The sequence below is a fragment of the Medicago sativa genome, chromosome 1 (assembly GCF_051527215.1).
Source record: "Medicago sativa cultivar Bolivia chromosome 1, Bolivia_mono, whole genome shotgun sequence".
Classification (NCBI taxonomy): domain Eukaryota; kingdom Viridiplantae; phylum Streptophyta; class Magnoliopsida; order Fabales; family Fabaceae; genus Medicago; species Medicago sativa.
Genome location: NC_140749.1, coordinates 95,118,963 through 95,142,297, shown reverse-complemented (window position 1 = coordinate 95,142,297; position 23,335 = coordinate 95,118,963). Strand labels below are relative to the sequence as shown.

The 23,335-nt window shown below is 35.2% G+C and overlaps 1 protein-coding gene across 4 annotated transcripts; it reads right to left on the bottom strand.

The window, feature by feature from the left end:
- Window positions 1-643: 643 nt before the first annotated feature.
- Window positions 644-23,335, bottom strand: LOC146959508 (myosin). Of its 4 annotated transcripts, XM_085741052.1 has the most exons (18): window positions 22,814-23,335; window positions 22,569-22,729; window positions 22,382-22,457; window positions 22,189-22,230; window positions 22,037-22,099; window positions 19,343-19,392; window positions 19,233-19,260; window positions 13,129-13,203; window positions 12,945-13,055; window positions 12,804-12,864; window positions 6,099-6,215; window positions 5,808-5,929; window positions 5,538-5,607; window positions 2,249-2,290; window positions 2,107-2,147; window positions 1,699-1,825; window positions 1,165-1,232; window positions 961-1,112 (listed from the first exon to the last, which is right to left on the bottom strand). In XM_085741052.1, the coding sequence occupies exons 1-18, from the start codon at window positions 23,126-23,128 to the stop codon at window positions 1,050-1,052; spliced, it is 1,632 nt and encodes a 543-aa protein (XP_085597178.1). In that variant the 5' UTR covers window positions 23,129-23,335; the 3' UTR covers window positions 961-1,049. The 4 variants fall into 4 exon arrangements, with proteins under 4 accessions (XP_085597176.1, XP_085597175.1, XP_085597177.1 ...); XM_085741050.1 differs by lacking the exons at window positions 2,107-2,147; window positions 2,249-2,290 and having other exon boundaries at window positions 644-1,232; XM_085741049.1 differs by lacking the exons at window positions 2,107-2,147; window positions 2,249-2,290; window positions 5,538-5,607 and having other exon boundaries at window positions 644-1,232.

The window sequence follows — 23,335 nt, the reverse complement described above, 5'->3', positions numbered from 1 at the left end:
TGGTAGAAAGAATAATTTTTTTTAATTACCAAAAAATTTCAACTTTTAAACTTTCATACATAATCCATTCAAATTTCATAAATCATACATAATTCATACAAAATTCATGATTCTTACATCGTGCATTTCAATTTACGAAGGAACGAAATACATGACATAAAAGAAAAGTAACCAAGACACAGAGAAATTACTGAACAGAGAAGTGGTGAATTTTTTCAAGAAAAATTCTCAGTTTAACACACAGATTCAAGAAAAATTCTCAGTTTAACACACAGATTAAATCGATTCCCACATAGAAATTAGAAACAAATTGAAATATTCATGTATTCATCTAAAATTAGAAAGCTCTAAAATTAAAAACAAATGATCATGCTAAGAAGGAAAAAAAATGAGAAGAAGAAAACCTAGGTGCACCAAAATGGAAGAGGAATAGAAAATTGTGACGTAAGAGAAAAGTTGTCGTACAGTAGTATAATATACAAGGAGAGTATCATCAAATCCGTGTCCACATCCATAAAATAATGGATAGTTAAATACCCGTTTATTATACCCGTGGATATTTGTTTAGCTATCCGCCCCGTGCCCGTGACGGATTTTATCCGCGGGCATGGGTATTTTTGCCACCCCTGCCTATTTGACTAAATTTTGTCCATAAATAAAACTCATTTTCAAATTACTAAATGCATTTATTATTATTTTTCCTACACATTCCTTAATTAATACGACTAATTTCTCTTGAAATATAAAAAGTCAAATTTAATACAGATACAAACAAAGAACAATCTAGTGACACATTAATTGAACTACCAACTTTTCTTAAGAAATATGAAAAAAGGGAGTATTATTTATGCCATCCGAAGCGCATAAACCTTCTACAAAACAGAGAAACAAGAGAGCTAGAGTTTGATCAGTTCCTAAATTCAATACAGCTATTATAATAGCTACCAAAAGACGACAATATGGGTAGCCTCGCTTGAACACAGTGGAATGCGACCGTCTTCAGAAGGAAAATGAAACTCACAATTCATATTGCATACATGGAAAATGTCTCAGGCACAAACTTTAGGTCTAATACTCAATTTCGGTGCAATAGTGAAGTCTTGATCAACTTCATCTATGGATCCTCCCCAAAGTCTATGTTCAATCCCCATTTTGATCAACTTCTTTTCTGGATCCTTCCCAAAGTCTATGTTCAACCCCCAATTTCCGCAGCTCCGAAAGCCCTTGTTCAACTGAAATTTGAAAATCTGTATAATTAACTGGATGAAAAAATTTCTCAAGAATATTTAACAATTCATCCCTTAGCATAGTTATAGTCATTCATTACATCTGGTATTTAATCATTTTGAAGTGCAATGTGTTGTCTGAAATATTCACCCAAAAAAATGTGGTCAGAAACAAGTGGCTTATACAAAGTCTGGCGTAAACACACTCCTGAAAGTGTGTCAATGCATTTTATCAACAAAGAAAACTCTCCATAATACTCTCCATAATACAGTGCAATATGTATGCTTATTTATGTTATTCAACTATCTTTCATGATTTAGCTTATAAGAAAAACTATCTTCCATGATTAAAGGTGATCGGTAGTAAAACATCCACCTAAGCAACATTCTTCCCAACCAATTAGCATAATACGGGGTTGATAAATCCATGTGAGATACAAAGTAATTTTTTAAAATAAATATGTTACACTACCATCAACAGCATCGTGTGAAGTAGGTGAATGCCCACTCCGACCAATCCAAAACTGAAGACGTTCTTTGGCAATGACTTCTTCTATACCATGAGCCTTGGCTCTTCTCCAAAAATAAGTCAGCCAGGCCTAACACGAAGAGTAAGTTTACTTAGAAAGCATGTTTCAGTAAATACAAATATACTTCTCAATGAGAGCAACCATCAATTGCAAGCTACGGATATCGATGAAAAGGTTGATTAAAAAGCAATGCTACAAAAATTAAAGACAAAGAACCATGCAATCCCGAATCGAGGAAAGCACGCCTTCTTATAAAAGAGAATTAGAAGTGAACTACAATAGATACAGACATTCAAATAAGTTATCACTGATAAAGAGCACGGTATGATTCATAAAATAGAACGGAATACCTCCTTGAAAAGAACATCCTCAGATTCCTCTGGACTCAATTCTACAAAGATACAATGATATTTAGCATATCGCTTATATTATCATTTGCACAAAATGAACAATGCTCGAATATTTAGGCAAAATAGGTGGGGAAGAACATACCAACGGCTTCCATAAACTTAGAATCCCCTGGTGATTTAATATCTGGCAACGTCCAAAAGTGTACAGAATCAGAATGATACGAGCACATATAAAAAAGATTTTAGTCTGACATGTTTTAAAGCATATAGAAAACAAGCCAATAGAAAGCCAGCTCAAATACATGCATGATTAATGGATCTACTGCCAAACATGTGTTACTCCTAGTTGGGTGCCTTACCTATGCTACTGATGTTTCCAGCAACCCGCTCACATCTGCCAGTGGTGGTTCACACTTCACTGGCTGTCAGTGGGCTTTCTAGTTGTCATGTGCCTATATATGCCTCCCAACACCAAATCCAGTGCCCACATGGTAATTTCCAAGCACTCGTGAGGGTCTGTTCGGCCATTTTTCAGGCTGCTGTTAGTGTTGCTTGACTTGTCATTTTCTTCTCTCTTTATATCTGACCCAACTTTCTCCCATTATGTTTTAAGTTGACAAATGCATTTGCTATGATCTATGCAGTATCTCCCGTTATGTTCTAAGTTGATGAGTGCATTTACTAGGAACTATTCAGCATTGTCGTTAGAATCGCGATTGGAATCATGAAAACCCATGATTTTGCGATTTTTCTCTGCCTTACCAATCTAAATCGTGAGCAGAATCATGAATTATGCAAAATCCCTTCGAAATCACATGGAATCGTGAAATCCGAGTAAAACCGTGGGATTTCGGCAGTTTTTTACCAATTGTGGGTTTTTTTGGGTGATTTTCGTTATTTAAAACACTTGTTTCGTTAGTTATTTCGTAATAAAGATTTGTCTTTGTTTAATTGTAAAGCATACTCCCTCCGGTCTCAGTTATAAGCAGAAGTTCACTTTTTAGATTTATTCAATAATTAATTTATTTGGTCTATAATACATACCAAATACATTAGTTATTGAATGAATATAAAAAATAAACTTTTGCTTATAATTGAGAGCGGAGGGAGTATGAATTTGCAAAATATCATCAATCTCATTTCAAGTCATGAAAATATTTTTCTGCTATTCACGCTAATGTTAGGGGGGCCCTAAACCCAACGAATACACTCTCACAAAAATGGTTTATCACATTAATAGATGTTTTTGTTAAAAGGGAAATATGATAATGGCAAAGAATATTTTAACATTGTGTTGGATGAACATTTTCTTGAAAATGGAATTGTGCAAAATAGTTATTGTCCTAATACACCCAAACAAAATGGGATTGCAGAAAGGAGAAAAATATTTGTACTAGAGGTGATTAGAGTCTTGCTTTTCTCAAATTAAGTACCAAAATATTTGTAGGGTAAAGCCATTTTAATTGTTGCCGATTAAATTAACAGGATTTTCAAAGTCCGATTCACATTTTCAAAAAATGTTTTCAACTGATTTGTATTTAAAAAAAATTTAGCTGCACAACTTTTGTTCATGAACATAAGAATCTTGACAAACTTGAACCACATGCTATAAAATGTGTTTTTGTTGGGTACTCACCAACCTGGAAGGGGTATAGATGTTTTGATCCAAAAATAAATAAAATGTGTCACAATGATTGAAAACAAACTTTTTTCTTATGATACATCTTCAAGCGGGACACTCAAAGGAAGATTCGCTTGAAACTAAGGATATAGTTTTTTATGGTAATATACCTATATCACAAAGTTCTAAGCCTTGCACTTCTGCACCAACAGAAACTGGCAAGAATTCATTATTTGAACCTACTCCTATGACTAAGGAACCTGGTGAAACATTGCCTACATTTTTTCATGAAGAATATAATGACAAACCAATTGAAACGCCACAAAATGACGAGTCATGCAAAGCAAACAAATTCATAGTAGGCAATGGGCCTTGGAAAGAGGAGTTCTTTGCGAGGAAGAACCATAAAGAAGATGATGAGCCACATCTTAACATTGCCATGAATCTGAACTGAGGGAGAATCAACATACTCAAATTGGAAATAAGTAAAATTCTCTCTGATACTAGTCCTAAGTACACAACCTTGATATCCACAAGCCGTTAGGAAACCTATTAGATCTTGCACTAAGCACCCAATTTGTTTCATGATGCCTTTTAAGTTGCACTTCTAGGGATGGGCTTAAGGACCCGAATCGATTCATATACCATAACTTAGACCAAACAGCAGTGTAAGTCACTTGATTTTTATCAAAGATGTGTGCCTCACACATCCAGTACCTACATATGCAGCTGCAAAAGTCGCAGGAAAAGAGGAAAAGCAATCGGGGCGGGCTCACATAATGAGTTCGAAATAGAAGCCTTGGGTTGGAAAATACAGATCTGTCCAGATAAAGATCCGTGTATCTATTATTAAATTAATATACATATATAGTGGTTTGAGATATTAGAAATAGAAGCCTTGGGTTGGAAAATACAGATCTGTCCAGATAAAGATCCGTGTATCTATTATTAAATTAATATACATATATAGTGGTTTGAGATATTAATTGGTGCAATTTTCAGCAAATTCATCTCTCTCCCCCCTTAAAGTGCATGATTTGTGTTTAATATAAAAGAATAGTGGTGTAGAAATTTGGGGCCTAACTCATCCTTACAAATCCTGCTTGTAAGGTGTGGAGTGCCTCCAGCCAACACGAGGCAACGAGTTTCCAACACCCCCTCACGCTCGGACCCACTGGGCATGAAGCGTGGCAATGCAGAATCCCAACGGCAGATCTTGGATAAGCTCTAATACTCTCTCCCCCCTTAAGCTCTAATACGCTCGGACCCACTGGGCATGAAGCGTGGCAATGCAGAATCCCAACGGCAGATCTTGGATAAGCTCTAATACTCTCTCCCCCCTTAAAGTGCATGATTTATGTTTAATATAAAAGAATAGTGGTGTAGAGTAGAAATTTGGGGCCTAACTCATCCTTACAAAACCTGCTTGTAAGGTGTGGAGTGCCTCCAGCCAACACGAGGCAACGAGTTTCCAACACCCCCTCACGCTCGGACCCACTGGGCATGAAGTGTGGCAATGCAGAATCCCAACGGCAGATCTTGGATAAGCTCTAATACCATCAATACCATCTAGAAATTTGGGGCCTAACCTAACTCATCCTTACAAAACCGGCTTGTAAGGAGAGGAGTGTCTTCTCTTTATAAACTCTTATCAAGAGTCTTATATAACCGATGTGGGACTAAATCCACCCCCTCAAAGCCAACACAAGCCAAGCTAACACGAGGCAACTCAAATGTCGCAATTAAGCAACTAGGGGCAGATCGCAATAAAGGTAGAATTTCCAACAAGTGGCACAGCAGGGATGCATACCTGAGACTAGTTGTCGAGCTGAATTTGGACGCCGCTGCTGGGCTAACGCTTGCACAATAGCATCCTCAACCTTAGAAAACAGAGAGAATGGAGGAGAGAGAGAGAGAAGTTTTGCTTATGCTTAGCAAACTCTGCTGTACTGAGAAAAGTATATAGCAAATACAATGAAATCTAAACAAGATCGCACAAAACTTATGATTGAATTTTCTGTTGTAAATGAACATGAAAAAAGAAAGAAAAAAAAAGATCACCAAAGCATTTGAAGAACACCTTTAAAGAAGCAAGCTCCTTCAGTCCCATTTCAACTGAAAGCATAGTTTCAATATTTCCTTCTCCAGTAAGATCATTCAAGTCTGGAACAAGATTGCTCCTCTTCTCTGTTGCATCATCACCTGCTTAAAAATAACAAAAATTGCTCATTGAAAATTCCATGCCTGTGTGTAATAGAATAACGAAAATCATCACCATAAGAACAAATTTAACACAACAGAGATTTGTTCAACACTTCTACTATGCAGGCAAACTAATATGAAATGTAGAGGCGGAATCTTTATTTCATACCTTTTTCCCAGCACTCCTCCTTGGCCTTTTGTCCTGCAGAAACAACAATCTCAAATGGAAGAGGGGCTAAGGATGACCAAAGTTCATATTTTGAAACTGCAACATCTGCACAAATACCTGTAAACCATGGCAAATATTACACCTGATAAAAGATAGCAGGAAATGAACTACGATTCTACGAATATATCCACTTGTGCACCTTTGCCACATTTAGACTAGATATATAACCAAAAGAGAATTTATATGCATACAATAATACAGTTGATTTTAAGTTGGGCCCACTTAGTGGGATAAGGCTTGGTTGTTGTTTGTAATAATACAATTGATTTTGAGGAAAATTGATACTTAAAAACTTTGATAATGTATTCCTGTGATGCCAACAGCTGCTTTTAGCCCCACCACCAAAAGAACAAAAAGGAAGATAAATCACCACCTATGGTAGCTTAGGTTATTGACAGTTAAATCCCAATCTCCAAGAAAGCCGGTGAAAACTGAATATTATATTTCAGAGATAAAAAATGTACAACCACTAATGTGTTTATATAGGCTATTCTAACCTAATGGGCCTGACTAATGACTAATGGGTCAATTACAAACTAATAATAATTGTAAAACTTCACTATTTACAATACTCCCTCTCAAGCTAGTGAATTAATATCTATCATTCCCAACTAGGAAACAATTCTTTCAAAGTTCTTGTTGTTCAGTACCTTAGTTAGAAGATCTGCAGGATTGCCTTGGGAAGAGATACATGGAGTGCAAATTAGACCACTGTCAAATTTTTCTTTGATGAAGTGTCTGTAACTTCAATATGTTTTGTTCTATCATGTTGCATTGGATCTTGAGCTATGCTAATATCATATTTATTATCACAATAAAATATCATTGGTTCATCACTCTTTATCCTCAAGTCTTCTAGAATGCTTTTCAGCCATAGTAGTTCACATATCCCTTGTGTCATTGCCCTGAACTTTACTTCAGCACTAGATCTAGATACCACAGTTTGTTTTTTTACTCATCCGAGACACAAGATTACCACCCAGAAAGTGCAATAACTTGTAGTTGACCTCCTATCCACAATTGACCTTACACAGTCAGCATCAGTATATGCTTCAAGTCTCATGCTTCCATTCAGTTCAAACAATATTCCTCTACTTGGGGTTCCTTTCAAATATTGAACAATTCGGAGTGCAGCTTGTAAATGAATCTCCTTTGGTTGGTGCATGAATTGGCTAACTAAGCCTACAGCAATGGCAACATCAGGTCTAGTATGTGATAAGTATATAAGTTTGTCGACTAACCTTTGATACATTTCCTTATCAACCGCAATATCTTCTGCATTCCTCAATTTTACACTTGGATCAATTAGTGTACTTGCAGGCTTGCATGCTACCTTGCCAGTCTTCTGCAGAAGATCAGTAACATATTTCTGTTGGAATATGAAAATTTCTTTCTTAGAGTGAGTCGCTTCAATTCTCATAAAATATTTCAATTTTCCCAAGGTCTTAATCTCAAATTAATTGGCCAAGTGTTGGGATAATAGTTGTTGCTCATCTTCATCATTACCAGTTACTGTAATGTCGTCCACATACACCAATAACACTGTTACTCCTCCTAACTTAGAGTGTTTGACAAATAAAGTATGGTCTCCTTAACATACCATAACTTTAGTGAATCCCCCAAACCATGCTCGTGGTGATTGCTTTAGTCCATATAAAGCCTTTTTTAACTTGCACACGGTGTTGACAGAAGTAAGTCCATGGTATCTAAGCGGTACATCCATGTAGATCTCTTCTTCAAGATCTCCATGAAGAAAACCGTTTTTTACATCAAATTGGTTCAAGTTCCAATTGTAGTTAGCTACTAAAGATAATATCACCATAACAGTATTCATTTTTGCCACTGAAGCAAATGTCTGAATAATCTCCATAAGTTTAAGTGAATCCTTTGGCTACCAATCTTGCCTTGTACCTTTCAATAGATCAATCACCCTTGTATTTTATAGTGTACTCCCTCCGTCCCAAATTGTAAGGAAAAAAAAAATTCAAATCACACTTATTAAGAAAACTTGTACATAAGAATTTGGAGTATAGTTTTTTGTGTTTTCTTTGGAATAAGTTTTACGGGAAGATGTAAAAACAATTTTCATTGGATATTGATTATGGAGAAAATGGAAGAGAGAAAAATGAATGTAATTTGAGTATCTTTGCATTTAATTTCATGAGAATAAGCAAAAGTTTTTCTTGGGGGACAAAAAAAGTGAGTTTTTTTGCCTACATTTTGAGACGGAGGGAGTATACCCATTTGCACCCAGCAGATTTATTTCCATTTGGTAGAGAAACCAATTCCCAAGTATTGTTTTTATCGAGTGCCTCCATATCCAAATCCATGGTTTGTTTCCATTTAAAGAATACCCTATAAAGACACACTTTAAGGCTATAGGATCAAGTTTACTTCTACCATCACTATGGATATGGACGAACAACGTACACCCAAATATTATTGGACTAAGATTATTAGAGGTGGGCATATAAGAATAGAGCGACGATAAAACTTCCATAGGAGTTTCGGAGTCAAGGACACTAGAAGGTAAAGGATTTATGAGATAAGATGCAGTTAAAACCGCCTCCTCCAAAATTTTCTAGGGAACCTTATTTTGGAGTAACATAGCTCGAGTTTGATCTAACAAGTGTCCATTTTTCCTCTCAGCAACAGTACCAAGGCGATGAACAGTGGCACACGATGAACCGTGTAATCGAGATGAACAGTGTCGTGCGGTGAACACTACCCGTAGTGAATGGTGTTTTCAGGATCTCAAAGATGCCGCAATGAAGGCGGAAACTCACAATAAATCATAATGAAGGCAAAAAAAAGCAAAAGTAACCGCAAAGACGACGACTAGGGTTTATCCGAAAGCAAGACCCCCCAAGATCGGGAGCTTTGATGCCATGTTGAAAACTAAATATAATATTTCAAAGATAAAAAATGTACAACCACTAATGTGTTTATATAGGATATTCTAACCTAATGGATTTGACTAATGACTAATGGGCCAATTTCAAATTACTAATAACAATAGTAAAACTTCATTATTTACAACAAAGCCCAATATGTATTCACACACTCATTGGTTTTACAATAATAGTGATGGTAGCTCTTCTGTTATCTAATCTTTTTAATCTTGAACTTATGAAGTCTAAGTTGATATTTAGTGTGGAAGATAGCATTTTATTTGAATTAGAGTCAATTAAGTCTGTATCTGTAAATATCTGTGTTTGCCACAGTAAAGTGGGGTTAATAGGTCTTTATCCCCTTGTAATATAGGTCATTTCCGGTTTTCCCCCCTGTAAAAATTTTTTTTTTTATTTACCCCCCTGTAAAAAAAAATTGTTTTGATTTACCCCCTAATAGGCCAAACAAAAACCAATTTTTTTTTTCAAGAAATTTTCGTTTTTGTTTGGCCTATTAGGGGGTAAATCAAAACAAAATTTTTTTACAGGGGGTAAATCAAAACAAAATTTTTTTACAGGGGGGTAAATCAAAAAAAAAAAAAAAATTACAGGGGGGAAAACCGGAAATGACCTATATTACAGGGGGTAAAGACCTATTAACCCAAAGTGCCATGCTTTGGAATTTTATCTCTGTTAGTGCGCAGCTAGTAATACTGCATGGTGCTGCTGCATCTTTGCGTGAGCTAAACAGCAATGATTTCCATCTGTGCTAACGTGGCAGGAAGAAGTGTTCTGTTAAGTTCCATGTGATGGTATTGATGGAAGAAGCGGTTCCCACCTCATTTGGACCATTTCAAACCGTTGCTCATATAAAAAAAAACGCAAAGAAAGGAAGCAGACAAAGTCAAAAGCAAGAGCAACTTTGCTTGCAGCAATTTCATCCACCATTCTAGCCAGAATAATGACACTAAAAATAGTCAATGATATTTGGGATTTTCATAAGCAAGAGAATGAAGGAATCGCAAACAATTAAGGAATATTCTGGTAAGCTCCTTGGCTTAGTCAACAATGTAAGGCACCTTAGTACTAAACTTTCAGATGTAAGAATTGTTCAAAAACTTCTAGTAACAATACCTGAAAAATTTGAAGCCGCAATTGTATCTCTAGAGAACACAAGGGATTTTAGACCACTACCTTGGCAGAATTATCAAATGCACTACAGGCACAAGAACAAAGAGGCTTATGAGGCATAAAGGATTTGTAGAGGGAGTTATTAGGAAAAACCCAAGTCCGCATAGAAAAGAGATAAGGTTTGGTTAGAGTTTATAAACAGATGCATCCCTCACTTTACGAGCCGGTTTTGAAAGGATGGGTAACACCCATTACCCAATATAAAAACCTAATACGGTACCTAGAACAAGGTTCAAAATCCTATTTTGTCTTTGGATTCAACCGTCGTCAAGGTTAACCCTAGTCTCTTCTTTTTTTCAGTTTTGTGCTGGTCTCCAAGAGACGTCATTCTTTGGTCTTGGAGCAGTCCTGGAACTGCCGACACCGCTGTCGAAGACACACGCCCCACCATCAGAACCAAAATGCATCGGTCAATCTTTCGCTACCAGAAAATAACCACGATGAAAGTACCATGCGGTAAATTTCTCTGGTTGCCTCCATGCATGTTTAAGGTTAATTATTGTTCGTAGCTCGATAGCAATCCAACAAACTTCTGCTGCAGCCACTTCGGCTCATTTTAATTCTAAGGGCTTGCCTATCTCACTTTGTGGGATCATGAATTTTAGATTATGGAGCTTCTGAACATGTAGCTGGTAATTCCTCTCTTATCTCTAATTTGTCACCTCTTAAAATACCTCACAATATTACCCTTTGCAGTTGGTAATTCCTCTCTTATCTCTAACTTCTCACCTCTTAAAATACCTCACAATATTACCCTTGCTAATGGTTCTCAGGCACACAGGTTACTAGTATTGGTCAAGTTTCACCTCTGCCATCTCTATCCTTGAATTATGTGTTATTTATTTGTACCTGGTTGTCCTTTTAATTTGATTTCAATAAGTAAACTTACTCGTTCTCTCAATTATACCATAACATTTTCTTCCAACTCTTTCTTTACACAGGGCCCGAGTACGGGAAAGACAATTGGAACCAGTGGCGGAGCCATGTAGAAGAGATTGTGGGCACATGCCTGCGCTTGATTTTTGAGAATTTTTTGTTACTAGTTATATATTTGACCAATATGAACTACATCCATCCTTCCACCACTAAAACACACGTCTTTAGTCTTCTTATCTATTTGTAGTGTTTTTTGTTGTTGTTGAGGGATTGTTTGTTTGCAGTGTTATAAAGTGACTAATACCGTCAATTGGCTCACATACATAACTACGCTTTTTGTTTCGTAATAATTATAACAACTCAATTTGTCTCAATTATTGTTATTTTTACAATTAATTACATTTTTTAGCTAATTAATATTATGTTCTCCAGTCCCAAATTAACCTTTCTTTCCCTTAAAAAAGGCTAATTTGATAAATTTATTATTATCTCGTTCATTTATAATTTCTCATTAATAAGTGTAAACATAAATAAGTAATATCAAGTGTTCTCGAGTACTCTTTAAAGATTCAAATTAATAAATTTTTCTTTAAAAAAGTTAAATACTATAATTTTCAATACATTGAAAACTCAAATTTTCATAGAAATATACAATTTAATTTAAGGTCTTAAAAATTGATTGAGGTACTCGTTAACATTTCTCAACTAATATTATGATGATCTTCCCTAAAAACAACTAATATTATGATCTTGATTCCCTCGTTTAACTGTAAGCATCTTTCACTCTTGCCTCTTGTGCTTTCAATTACTCTCTAGTCTCTTAAGTCGCCTTCTCCTATATTCCATTATTGACCTTCTAAGAGGTAACCCCCTTCTTATAGATTTCAATTTATATTTTTCATCTTATGTAATTTATAATGTTTATTATTATAATGAGAGTCGTTATATATTGAATAAAATAAAGCTATTATATTATATATAATGCTATAAATTTATATATCTAGTGCGTTTATTATTCAAAATTATTGGATCTGTTATTGTATATGGTGCCTCCACTAGTCCAAATTTCTGGCTCCGTCACTGATTGGAACATGATCCGAATAACAAGGTTTATACTACCTTCAACATTCATCCATCCACCATTTATGGTGTCTTTGCATCTCTAGATATCATTAATTGCCGTTTGGGTTATCCAAGTTTAGAGGAGTTAAAAGTATCGGTTCCTCGTCTTTTATATTTGAATTCATTGGATTGTGAGTCATGTCACAGCATCTTTTCCAAGCAGTGCCACAAAAGATACATGCATGTCACCCTTTGATATTGTTGGTTATGATGTTTGGCTCCTAGTCGGGTGTCATCTACTTCAGGATACAGATATTATGTCACTTTCATTGACGATTTCTCTAGATGAACCTAAATCTTTGTATTGCATGATCATTCACAATTATTGGGTGTTCAGAAATAAAGAAGCAATTTTGAAAAATATGGTTTGTGATCAAACATTATGGTGTAATTTGATCCTTGTAGCCAACCCCACTTGGTGGGATAAGGCTTGGTTGTTGTATTAAAAGATTAACATATGTAACCAATTGATATCAAAATGACTTGTTTGTCATGCCAAGAAGAGATGCCATAATCCAACCACCAAAAGAAGAAGAAAGAGAGGCTAAACCAGACAGTAGCTTACCATATTTTGTGGCTAAACCCCAATAACGAGCTAGCCAACACCTCTTAAGAACAACTTCCTCCTAATAAGATAGTTTATATAGTAAGAATTCCAAATAACTTATAAATTTCATTGGATTCCAGAAACTGCAGAAGTACGTACCATTTCTTTCTGAGTTAATATCATTCTCTGTGTCATTGATCGCAGAGTTTTCACTTCGGATTCAACCCCATTCAGCTGTCTCATTGTGGCTCCAGTCTCTACTTTTGCATTCTATTTGAGGAGATGGTTAAAACATAAATGGTAGACTGTATTGAGGATGTTTTAGAAAAATAGACATGATCACCTCAACTTCAGCCTGTAGAGATGTGATTTCCTTATCAACTCCATCCTTCGAGTCCCTGGAACTTTTAAGTGTGGCCTATGAAATATAAAACTCTATTAATAAGGGACTGAATAAGAAATAGTAGCACATTCTTTTATTTTGCTGAAAAATAGCTCCATCTCCATTTACTGAATAGCATATTTTAACTACCCCATAGTGTTAGTAATAGGTCTCCTATCACGAGGACTTGTGTTAGACTGAAGCATAGAAATTATTTTATAATTATAAAATGTTTGTTGAAATATATATTGTTTTCTTTTATTATTATTCTATTTTAATGGTTGTTTATTTTTCATTATGTCACTCCTTAAATTAAGGAGTTTTTTTTTTAAAGAGTACATTGATATAATGCAAATTCGCTAAAAACAAAAAGGATGAATCTGTGAACAAACTCACAGCATCCATGTTAATAGCATAAAACGGCAAAGTACAAATGCCTACACATATGACTATATTTAAATCTCCGAAATAACCATGTTTCCGGATCTGCAACGTGGATGACGCCAAATTCATTGATTGGATCTGCACTGGATCGAGGCTGATCTGACAATCTGAAGCAATCAAATACCTGAGAGAAACAAGAAAAACAAACAACGTCGCACAAAGACGACGAACAACCAACGTCGCACGAAGACGACAAAATCACAAAATAAAACGAAATAGGTGTGAAAATCACTTATTTCAATAAAAGGGAAATAGAAAAACGAGTTAGAGGGGTGATTTTGGGTCAAAAATTGACCCTAAATCACCCCTCTTTGGTGGATGAAGGAGAAGAAACTAGGGTTTCTGTGACGGCTCACAAGAGAGAAAGGAAAAAAAAGGAGCACCATTCTTATCGAATAAAATACTCTCAAGAATATAGAGTAATTTCTACATGGCATTAGAGCCCCCGATTTTGGGGGCCTTGCTTCCGCATAAACCCTAGCCGCCATCACTACGGCATCTTTTGTAAACACTGTTCACTGCCGTCGGAACCGTTCATGCGATGTACTATTCACGCGATATTGTTCATTCGCTGACACTGTTCATCCACACACGGTACTGTTCACATACACTATTCATCGGGAAAAAAACTCAATTTCATAGCTTGCAGTTTGAGTCGGATCAAAAAAAAAAAAAAGATGAATAAATGTAAGACTAGAAGAGATAAGGCGCGGCAAAGGGTGGTGATGGGTAAGACAATTTTCAACTCATCAACTGAAGGTCGTGCCTCCAAGATACTTCTGATCAGGGCAACGGTCTTCCTCAAACTCACTTTCGTCCACCAATGAACAACTGTACAATCTTCTTGAGTCTCAAACTACTTCCCGTATGTTTTCTTTCGGTTCCATTGCCCAAAAAGGTAATTTCTTAGGCTTTGTTTGGGAGTTTGGAGGGGAAGGGAGTGGAGGGCTTTGGGGGTTGGAAATATATAGAAAAATGGACAAAAAATTCACATTTTTTGAAAGAACAGTTTTAGAGAATGATAAACTAATACTTATGATTTATATATTTTTAATTTTAAGAATATAATAACAACATAGATTGGATTTGAAAAATTCATATAAACCCTCCATAACCCCCCAAAACCCTCCCCCAATACAATTTTTGAGTTCCCCCAAATGAGGGGGATTTTTTATTATGAGTAAAAAATTAACCTCCAAAGCCCTCTCCTCCCAATGTCTTCTATTTCTTCCACTTGCTCCTTCCTTTTTTCCAAAACCCTCCCCTCCCCTCCAAACTCCCAAACAGAGCCTTAGAGTCAGCCTTTCTTAGTGTCAAACCAAGTCGTACTTGGATTGTTGATTCAGGTGCTACTGATCATATGACAGGAGAGTAGTATGTTTTCTTCATATAGACCTAGTGCAGGTAATTTAAAAATTAAGATTGCCAATGATTCTCTTTCAGCCGTGGCAGGAAAAGGTTCAATCATTATTTTTCCATTATTAGCTCTTCAAGATGTCAAACTCATTTTTTTGATGCTCACTGTTTGTTTCAGGATTCAGTCTCGGGGAAAACAATTGGCAGTGCTAAGCAGAATGGAGGACTCTACTACCTTAAAGATGAACTTCAAACTAGACACCAACTTGGACAAATAAGTTCTTTTTCCGAATCCTTTTTTGTTTCAAATAAGGATAATGTTATGTTGTGGCATTTAAGATTGGGTCACCCAAGTTTCAAATATTTAAAAACTGTATTTCTGAAATTGTTTGTTGATCAGGATTTTTCTTCTTTCCAATGTGAAATTTGTGAACTTACAAAACATCACTGAAAATCTTTTCCTGCTCAAACATATAAATATTAAAACCTTTTTCTGTTATTCATAGTGATGTTTGGGGTCTTAAGTCTTTATCCAACAAAATATGGTTTATCACCTTTACTGATGATCATACTAGTCTTTGTTAGATATATTTATTAAAAGAAAAATCAGAGGTGGGACAAATTGTCAAGAATTTTATTAAATTGGTGCAGACTCTGTTTAATTCCATTATACAAGTTTTTAGAACTGACAATGGAACTGAATATTTTAACACAATTTTGTGAAGGAAAAAAATTATGGAAAATGAGATAGTTCATCAAAGTACATGTGTTAACTTACCCCAACAAAATGGAATTGCGGAGAGGAAAAATAGGCACCTTCTTGAAGTGGCTAGAGCCTTACTTTTTTCCACTAAAGTTCCAAAATACTTATGGGGTGAGGCGGTTTTAACTACAGCACATTTAATAAATCGTATGTCATCCCGTGTTTTAAACCTTAAGACTCCTCTCGAAACTTTTTTAAAATTATTTCCAATTGCCTCTATTTTAGCCGATTTGCCTCAAAAATATTTGAATGCACTGCATTTGTCCATGAACACAAATAAATAGGCAAACTTGAACCTCGTGCTATTAAATGTGTCTGTGTTGGATATTCCCCCACTCATAAGGGATATAATGTTTTGATCCTAATTCTAAATGACTGCTGGTAACTATGGATGTTACTTTTTTTGAAAATAAACCTTTTTTTGAGAGCAATCATCTTCAAGGGGGAAAGCAAATGAAGATTCATATTTTTTTGAGAATTTAATTCTTTCTGAAAATATGTTTATACCACAAAGTTCTAGGTTGTTTGCACCTAAAGAAAATGTCCCAGATAATGTAAGTGAACCTACTCCTTTCATGAGTGAGGATGTCACAAAATCAGGGGCAACAAACCAAAATTCTAACAATGAATCTTTTGAACATAAGGATAATCAAGAATTAAGTCAAATGTCACTACATGAACATCCATATAATGAAACAGAAAGAAAGTTTGGAGAAGGTGAAGGAACTTGGAAAGGAATAATTTATGGAAGAAGGAACCATGATAAGGGAGTAGAAGACTTGATTCTGCAGCACAGTCATGAATCTAAACCGAGGGAGAATCAACCTACAAAAACAGATAAAGGTAATATTCTTCCTGATTTCTATGATCCTATTCTTGATATTCCAATAGCTCATAGGAAACCAGTTAGAGCTTGCACCAAGCACCCCATATCTAGGTTCGTATCATATTCAAATTTATCCTCCTCTTTTTCTGCATCTACCTCTCATTTGTCTTGTATAGAAATTCCAATGAATGTACAGGAAGCTTTAAATGTTCCAAAGTAGAAGGAAACTGTGTTTGAGGAGATGAGAGCACTTCCGAAGAAGAGCACTTGGAATGTTATGACGTTACCAACTGAAAAGAGAACTGTGGGTTGTAAGTGGGTGTTCACATTAAAATACAACTCTGACAGTTCAGTAGAAAGATATAAGGCAAGGCTGGTTGCTAAAGGGTTTACTCAGACATATGGCATGGACTACTCAGAAACTTTTGCTCCTGTTGCAAAGTTAAACGCTGTTAGGATCCTCTTATCTCTTGCTGCGAATTTGGATTGGCCTCTACAACACTTAAATGTAAAAAATGCATTTCTCAATGGTGATTTAGAAGTGTACATGGACGGCCCTCCAGGCTTTGAAGAAAAATTTGGTCAAAGGTGTGCAAATTGAAAAAATCTCTTTATGGTTTAAAGCAGTCTCCAAGAGCTTGGTTCGAAAAGTTTACTCGATCAATAAAGAAACAAGGATACACTCAAGGGGAATCAGATCACACTTTATTCATAAAGTACAATTCTAGTGGAAAAATTACTATTCTGATTGTTTATGTTGATGACATAGTTCTTATCGGAGATGATGTGACAGAAATGGAAAGACTAAAGAGAAACCTCGCAGTAGAGTTTGAAATCAAAGACTTGGGATCTCTAAAGTACTTCCTTGGCATGGAAGTAGCTAGATCAAAGAAAGGAATAGCGGTGTCCCAACGAAAGTATGTTCTTGATCTCTTACAAGAAACAGGTATGAGTGGATGTAGACCTGCTGATACTCCCATGGACCCAAATGTAAAACTTTCGGAAAAAGGGGACACACTGTTGATAAAGGAAGATACCAAAGGTTAGTTGGGAAATTGATTTACTTGGCACATACTCGACCTGACATTGCTTTCCCGTTAGTGTTGTTAGTCAATTTATGCATGCCCCATATGAAGAACACCTTGACGCCGTCTATAGAATTCTGAGATATTTGAAGGCCCCAGAAAAGGCCTATTCTTTGGAAAAAATGGTGATAAGAATGTGGCTATTTTTACTGATGCTGTCATAAAATCTTGGCATAATATGCCGTCGATGAAATGAAATGATGTGGTTGGACTTCGTGTCTATTTATTCATTTTCATGTTTTGATGATTAGTTTTTGGATTTAATGCAATGCAAAGATTCATGGCTTATGAAGCTGCTTTTAAATGATTGAATTAAGTTTTTTATTTTACATTTTTTGTAGAACTGGTGGCTCTTGGGAAATCAACGGTGATATTCAGATGTGGTTGGCCCAAGGAATTTGTGAGGGTCTTTGGATTCATCGAGTTCTAAAGGAACTAAAGATAACAGTAGAACTTCCATTAAAACTATATTGTGACAACAAGGCCGCAATAAGTATAGCCTATAATCCAGTTTAACATGAACAAACAAAGCATACTGAAATCGATCGTCACTTTATAAAAGAGAAAATAGATTCTGGAACACTTTGTCTACCTTTTGTGCCTTCAAATCAGCAAACAGCAGATATTTTAACCAAGAGCTCAGCAGGGACAAGTTTTGAGCATCTCATAAGCAAGTTGGACATGATTGATATCTATGCACCAACTTGAGGGGGGTGTTGAAATATATATTGTTTTCTTTTATTATTATTCTATTTTAATGGTTGTTTATTTTTCATTAGAGAAATGCTAGGGTCACACTCTCTAACACACTCCACTAACACACTCCAATAAGAATTAGCCACTTCATCCACTTTTTTTATTTATTAACTTGCAACCGGTTTCAATTGTGAGCAACTATTTTTTTTATTTATTAGGGTTAATAGGGGTTTACCCCCCTGCCATTTGGGCGACTTTTGGTATACCCCCTGTAAAAAAAAAAAACTTGGAGATTCCCCCTTGCAAAATGAAGATTCTTTGGTTTACCCCCCTCAAGGCAGCTGACTGTGCAAAATGGATGATGTGGCATGCTGATGTGTAATTTTTTTAATTTTGATTTTTTTTAAAATCCCACGTGGCTAACATAATAATTTTTTTTACAAAAAATAATATTAAAGATGTGAAATACCTAAAGTACCCCTAATGCTTAAATTAAGGAGTTGATTAGTTGTGTTCTCTCCTATAAAAGGAGCTTCAATCTTATTGAATAAAATACTCTGAAAATTATAGAGTAATTTCTACAATGTTGTGTGATCGGTAACTGTTATGTAACTACTGTAGGAAGTAAGAAACTGTTGTAGGAAGTTAGAATAATAAATAACTGCTGAAAGGGAAAAGGGAGGGCATTCGGTTATTTTTATGTTTGGTTAGTTGGGAGAGACTAGGCTCTCTAATTCCATAGAGGTTGGGTAATTGTATTTCTCTTTGTTCTTGTAACCAACACTGTATAATGTTATTCTCCGATTATTGTTGATTATATTACAAGTGATATTCAGTAAATACTATCCCTCACCCGTAAATTATAGATCTATCACATTGCTTGTATCATAATTACCTCTCTTTGACGCAATGCTGCCTCCTTTCTGTAATTTAATAAGATTGGGTTCATAAATCTACCAAGTGAAGGAAAACCATATGCAACAGGTTTAACTTTAATTTACTTACCTGCTCAAGAGTTTAGCTTCCAAAGATGCTCCTTCTCCAAGGGAAGCAACCTACAAACTTGGATGGAAAGAAAAGAATGAAAACAGCATATGCAGACTTAAGAGAAAATTCACTGGTGCACAACATACAAACACAGATATCTAAATCAAGTATTGAAGTTTCAGAAGTGAAACAGTAGAAAGAAGTATTTAATTGATTAGAGGGAGGAACTACCCAAGCATGGTTTTTTTTGTCTAGTTGTTTAGGGTACAATCGGACAAAACTCAAACTCCTAGTCCAATGGCATAGGCAGTAATCATTGAACCAGGAGTTACATTCTCTAGCATAGCATTGTATATTAGAATAGCTGAGCAGAGCCTAAATACAACCCGGTCTATCTCTAGGTAAATGAAACTAGAAGGTTCAAAAGTAATTTAGACTCTCAAATTAAAAGCAAAATCACAAGCAATGCAGCAAGAAATTGAATTACAGACTCTGTTATTGTCTCACCCAATAACAAGGAGACAATCATTAAGACCATAGTCAACTCTACAAGCTACAATATTGTAAGGGGAATAGGGATAGGAATGGGATGGGCTGGTCAAGGTTTTTCATAAATAGGTCTTTTATTTTCAAAAGGGAGATGCTAACGACAACTACAAGACACTCTTTCTGGATTCTAAATTAAGAAAGTATTCATTAAAAAAGTCAAATATTTCAATTTCCAATGTATTAAATACAAAAAAAAATCATAAAAACTTACAATTTAAGGTCCTTAAAGAGTGTCCAAGGGACACTCATTAGCAAGACCCTATTAAGTTCTATTTTGAGATTTTATTATATGATTATTTAGAAAACTTGACCTTATATGTCATCCTATTTAAATTCTATTTTATAATAATATCTTTAAATATGTGAAAAACTGGTGCGGGCTAGTATGCTTAAAAGAACTGGAAATGTTACTAATTTTATGATTTAACTCGGAATAAAAAATATATATTATAATAATAACAATAAAAAATTTGGCTTAATTACACCACAGGTCCTTTAAGTTTGACGTTTGTAACATATAGGTCCTTTAAGTTTGTTTTGTAACAGATAGGTCCTTTAACTTTGTAACAGTGTGCAACTAAGTCCTTCTGTTAACTAACCGTCAAAAAAATACGCTGACGTGGCTGTGAAGTCTGTCAATTTCATCTCCTTTACCCTTTTAAAGGACCTGGTAGGCCAAGAATACTTTTTTGGTGTTTGAAGCTTGTCCCTTTTAACTAAATACTAGTAAATAGGCTTACAAAAAACTTTAGCTTTGTCTACAAAAAAAAAATAATTGGCCTGATTTGGGGCTCGTGTAGACCAGGCCATAGCCCTTGTTGTTCAGCCAAATTGTTCGGCCAAAGGACCCGTTTGTTTTGGATTTTTTTTTAAAAAAAAGGTATTTTTTAATAAAAATAATCTCTTTTATTGTTTTAGTGGTGTTTGTTTCAGATTTTTAAAAAATTAGATTTTAGGTTAAAAGAATTTTTTTTTAGAAAAAATAGTTTTGAAGCTCTTACATCTGGGTTCCTTGTTCCTTGTTATTAGAAGAAAAAAAAAATTGGAAAAGCTACTAGGAATAGCTTTTCATTTGAGACTAAAAATGATTTTTTTAACAAAATAGATTTTTTAAAAGGAAAATTCTATGGTGAAGTCATTAGAATGACTTTTCTGGTGAAGTTAACACTATAACATCAAAAATGTAGTGAGTAACACCCCACTGTTTGTACAATGACATCAAAAGTTCAGTCCTCATAGTATCATCAATTCATCAGATTAACAAGACTACACTTAATCTAATTTTATCCTACCTTGTTTTAAGCGTAACACCCCACAGAGTGTAACACTTAAGACTATCACATAATATCATCAACTCTGTTTGCATGTTAAAGATTCCAATGATAAAATAGTACATGTAGTCCAAGATGTCGCAAGCATTACTAGATAAATTACTATTGATCATTAATCAGTAATCAACAATTTAAAAATGAATCAAACATTAAAATCAAAATTAACTTTTTCAAAAAAGTCATGAAATCAGTTTCATGACTGCACCGTAGAAGCTCCCCTTTTTAAAAATCTGAAACAAACACTACAAAAATAAAAAAAATAAAGTGATTTTTTGGTAAAAAAAAATCCTAAACAAATGGGCCTATTCCTAGGGTGTGTTTGTTTCAGCTTTAAAAAAATAGATTTTGTGTTAAAAAAAATCTGAATATTTTTGTTTGCCTACTGCCCATAAAAATTCATTTAAAAAAAATGATTTTTAACTTGTACATGTGTTACCTCTTTGTTTTTGAAAAAAAAAATAGATTTTGAGAAAAGCTAATCCTAATAGCTGTTCATTTTATGGTCAAAATAGATTTTTTTGATAAAATGATTTTTCTAAAAATCCTAAACAAATACTTAAAAATGAATAAAGTGATTTTTTAAAGAAAAAAATCTGAAACAAACGAGCCCTAGTTGCTTTTCCAAAATCTATTTTTTCTAAAAACAAAAACTCAATGTAAGAGCTTTAAATCTTAAAAAAAAAAAAGACTTTTATGATAGTAAACAAACGGAAATTAGTTTGAGCTTTTCTCAAAAATCTCTAGTTTTTTTCTAAAACAAAATCATCTTTTTTAAGCCAAAACAAACGCACCCATATTCCCATAGCTAATGATAAAGAAACAAAAGCAGCACCTGCTTCTCAAGCTCCCTAACTCTGGCCTCAGCTTCTTTGCATCTCCCTTCCTCAAGTCTAAGCTGTACGTTTTAGAAGCAGTTGAGTACTTATAACTTTAGTTCATTCATTCACAAACTAGAGAGAACGTTAATATAGAAGATTGCACTACCTTGTCAAAAATACTTTCATTCTCTTCCCTAAGCACATCGACCTGCAGGGATTTGTTTTGGGTTAGTTTAGAAGGGAGCAATAGTATATGTATATGGTCCTCCACTAGACTTAACACACACACACACACAATGACTTTGTCTTGTATAGAAACATGAAAACAACATTTGCAAGAACACAAGAAAGAAATGAACCTCGTCACGAAGAGTTGAGGCCTCACGGTTGTCTCCTAAATCTTTTGGTTGAACAAGTCCGGTATCAAACAGAAATCTGTAAATTTTGCATCAAAAAAGAAAGATTATTCATTTGTGAAGGATGGTAATGTGAGAATGAGCAGTTAGGTTAGAGTAAGAAAAGAGAATGAGCAGATAGTTGGTTCACCTTTTATCTTTGGGCTTAGTATTATGAATGGGAGGGTCTATTGGCAGAACAGTAGCTGGGGTCCTCTGGTTCAGCGGTGGTTTATTATTATTATTATTAGGTGCTACTGCCGGACGAACATTAACATACATTGGTTCGTCTACAGGAAGGTTCCGAGCTAACTGATTAGAAAAAGGTGAATGAGGTTAGTTAATTAGTTAGTGATAAATGAATGGGGTTAAGTGGAAAGGGGGAAAGAATCTGACCGCATGAGAAGGAGATCTGTGAGTATGAGTAGTGGCGGACTTCCTGGTGAGAGTGAGAGGCGGAGGAGCACTGTAGCGAAATCCTAGATCGTCGTCGTCATCTTCGTCATCTTCATTGTCAGCAACCTGGGAAGCCATTACTTGTGCGAGGCGTTGAGCAGCAGCTTTGGCAGCAACATTCTGAGTCCTTTTAATGGTTGAAATTCCGGTGAGGGAAGATGAGCGAGCATGTCGTGATGGGGACGATATCACATTCCCCGATTCACTACTCCACTGCCGGATCGAAACCGGACTCTCTGTTCCTCTTCGCTCCATCTTCTAACAATTTGCCCCCTTTCTAAAATGCCTCTTTATTCGGTGCTCATTACTCATTTGCTAATTGCTGCTGCTTCAGTAATTAAATTAAAATAAAATGAAGGGTGAAAATACATTATGTATATGACAATAATAAGAAGTAAGAACAATTCTCAATTTAGATTAAGTTAGATGGTGGCTGGCGATTAAAAACTTCAATTTAAAGAA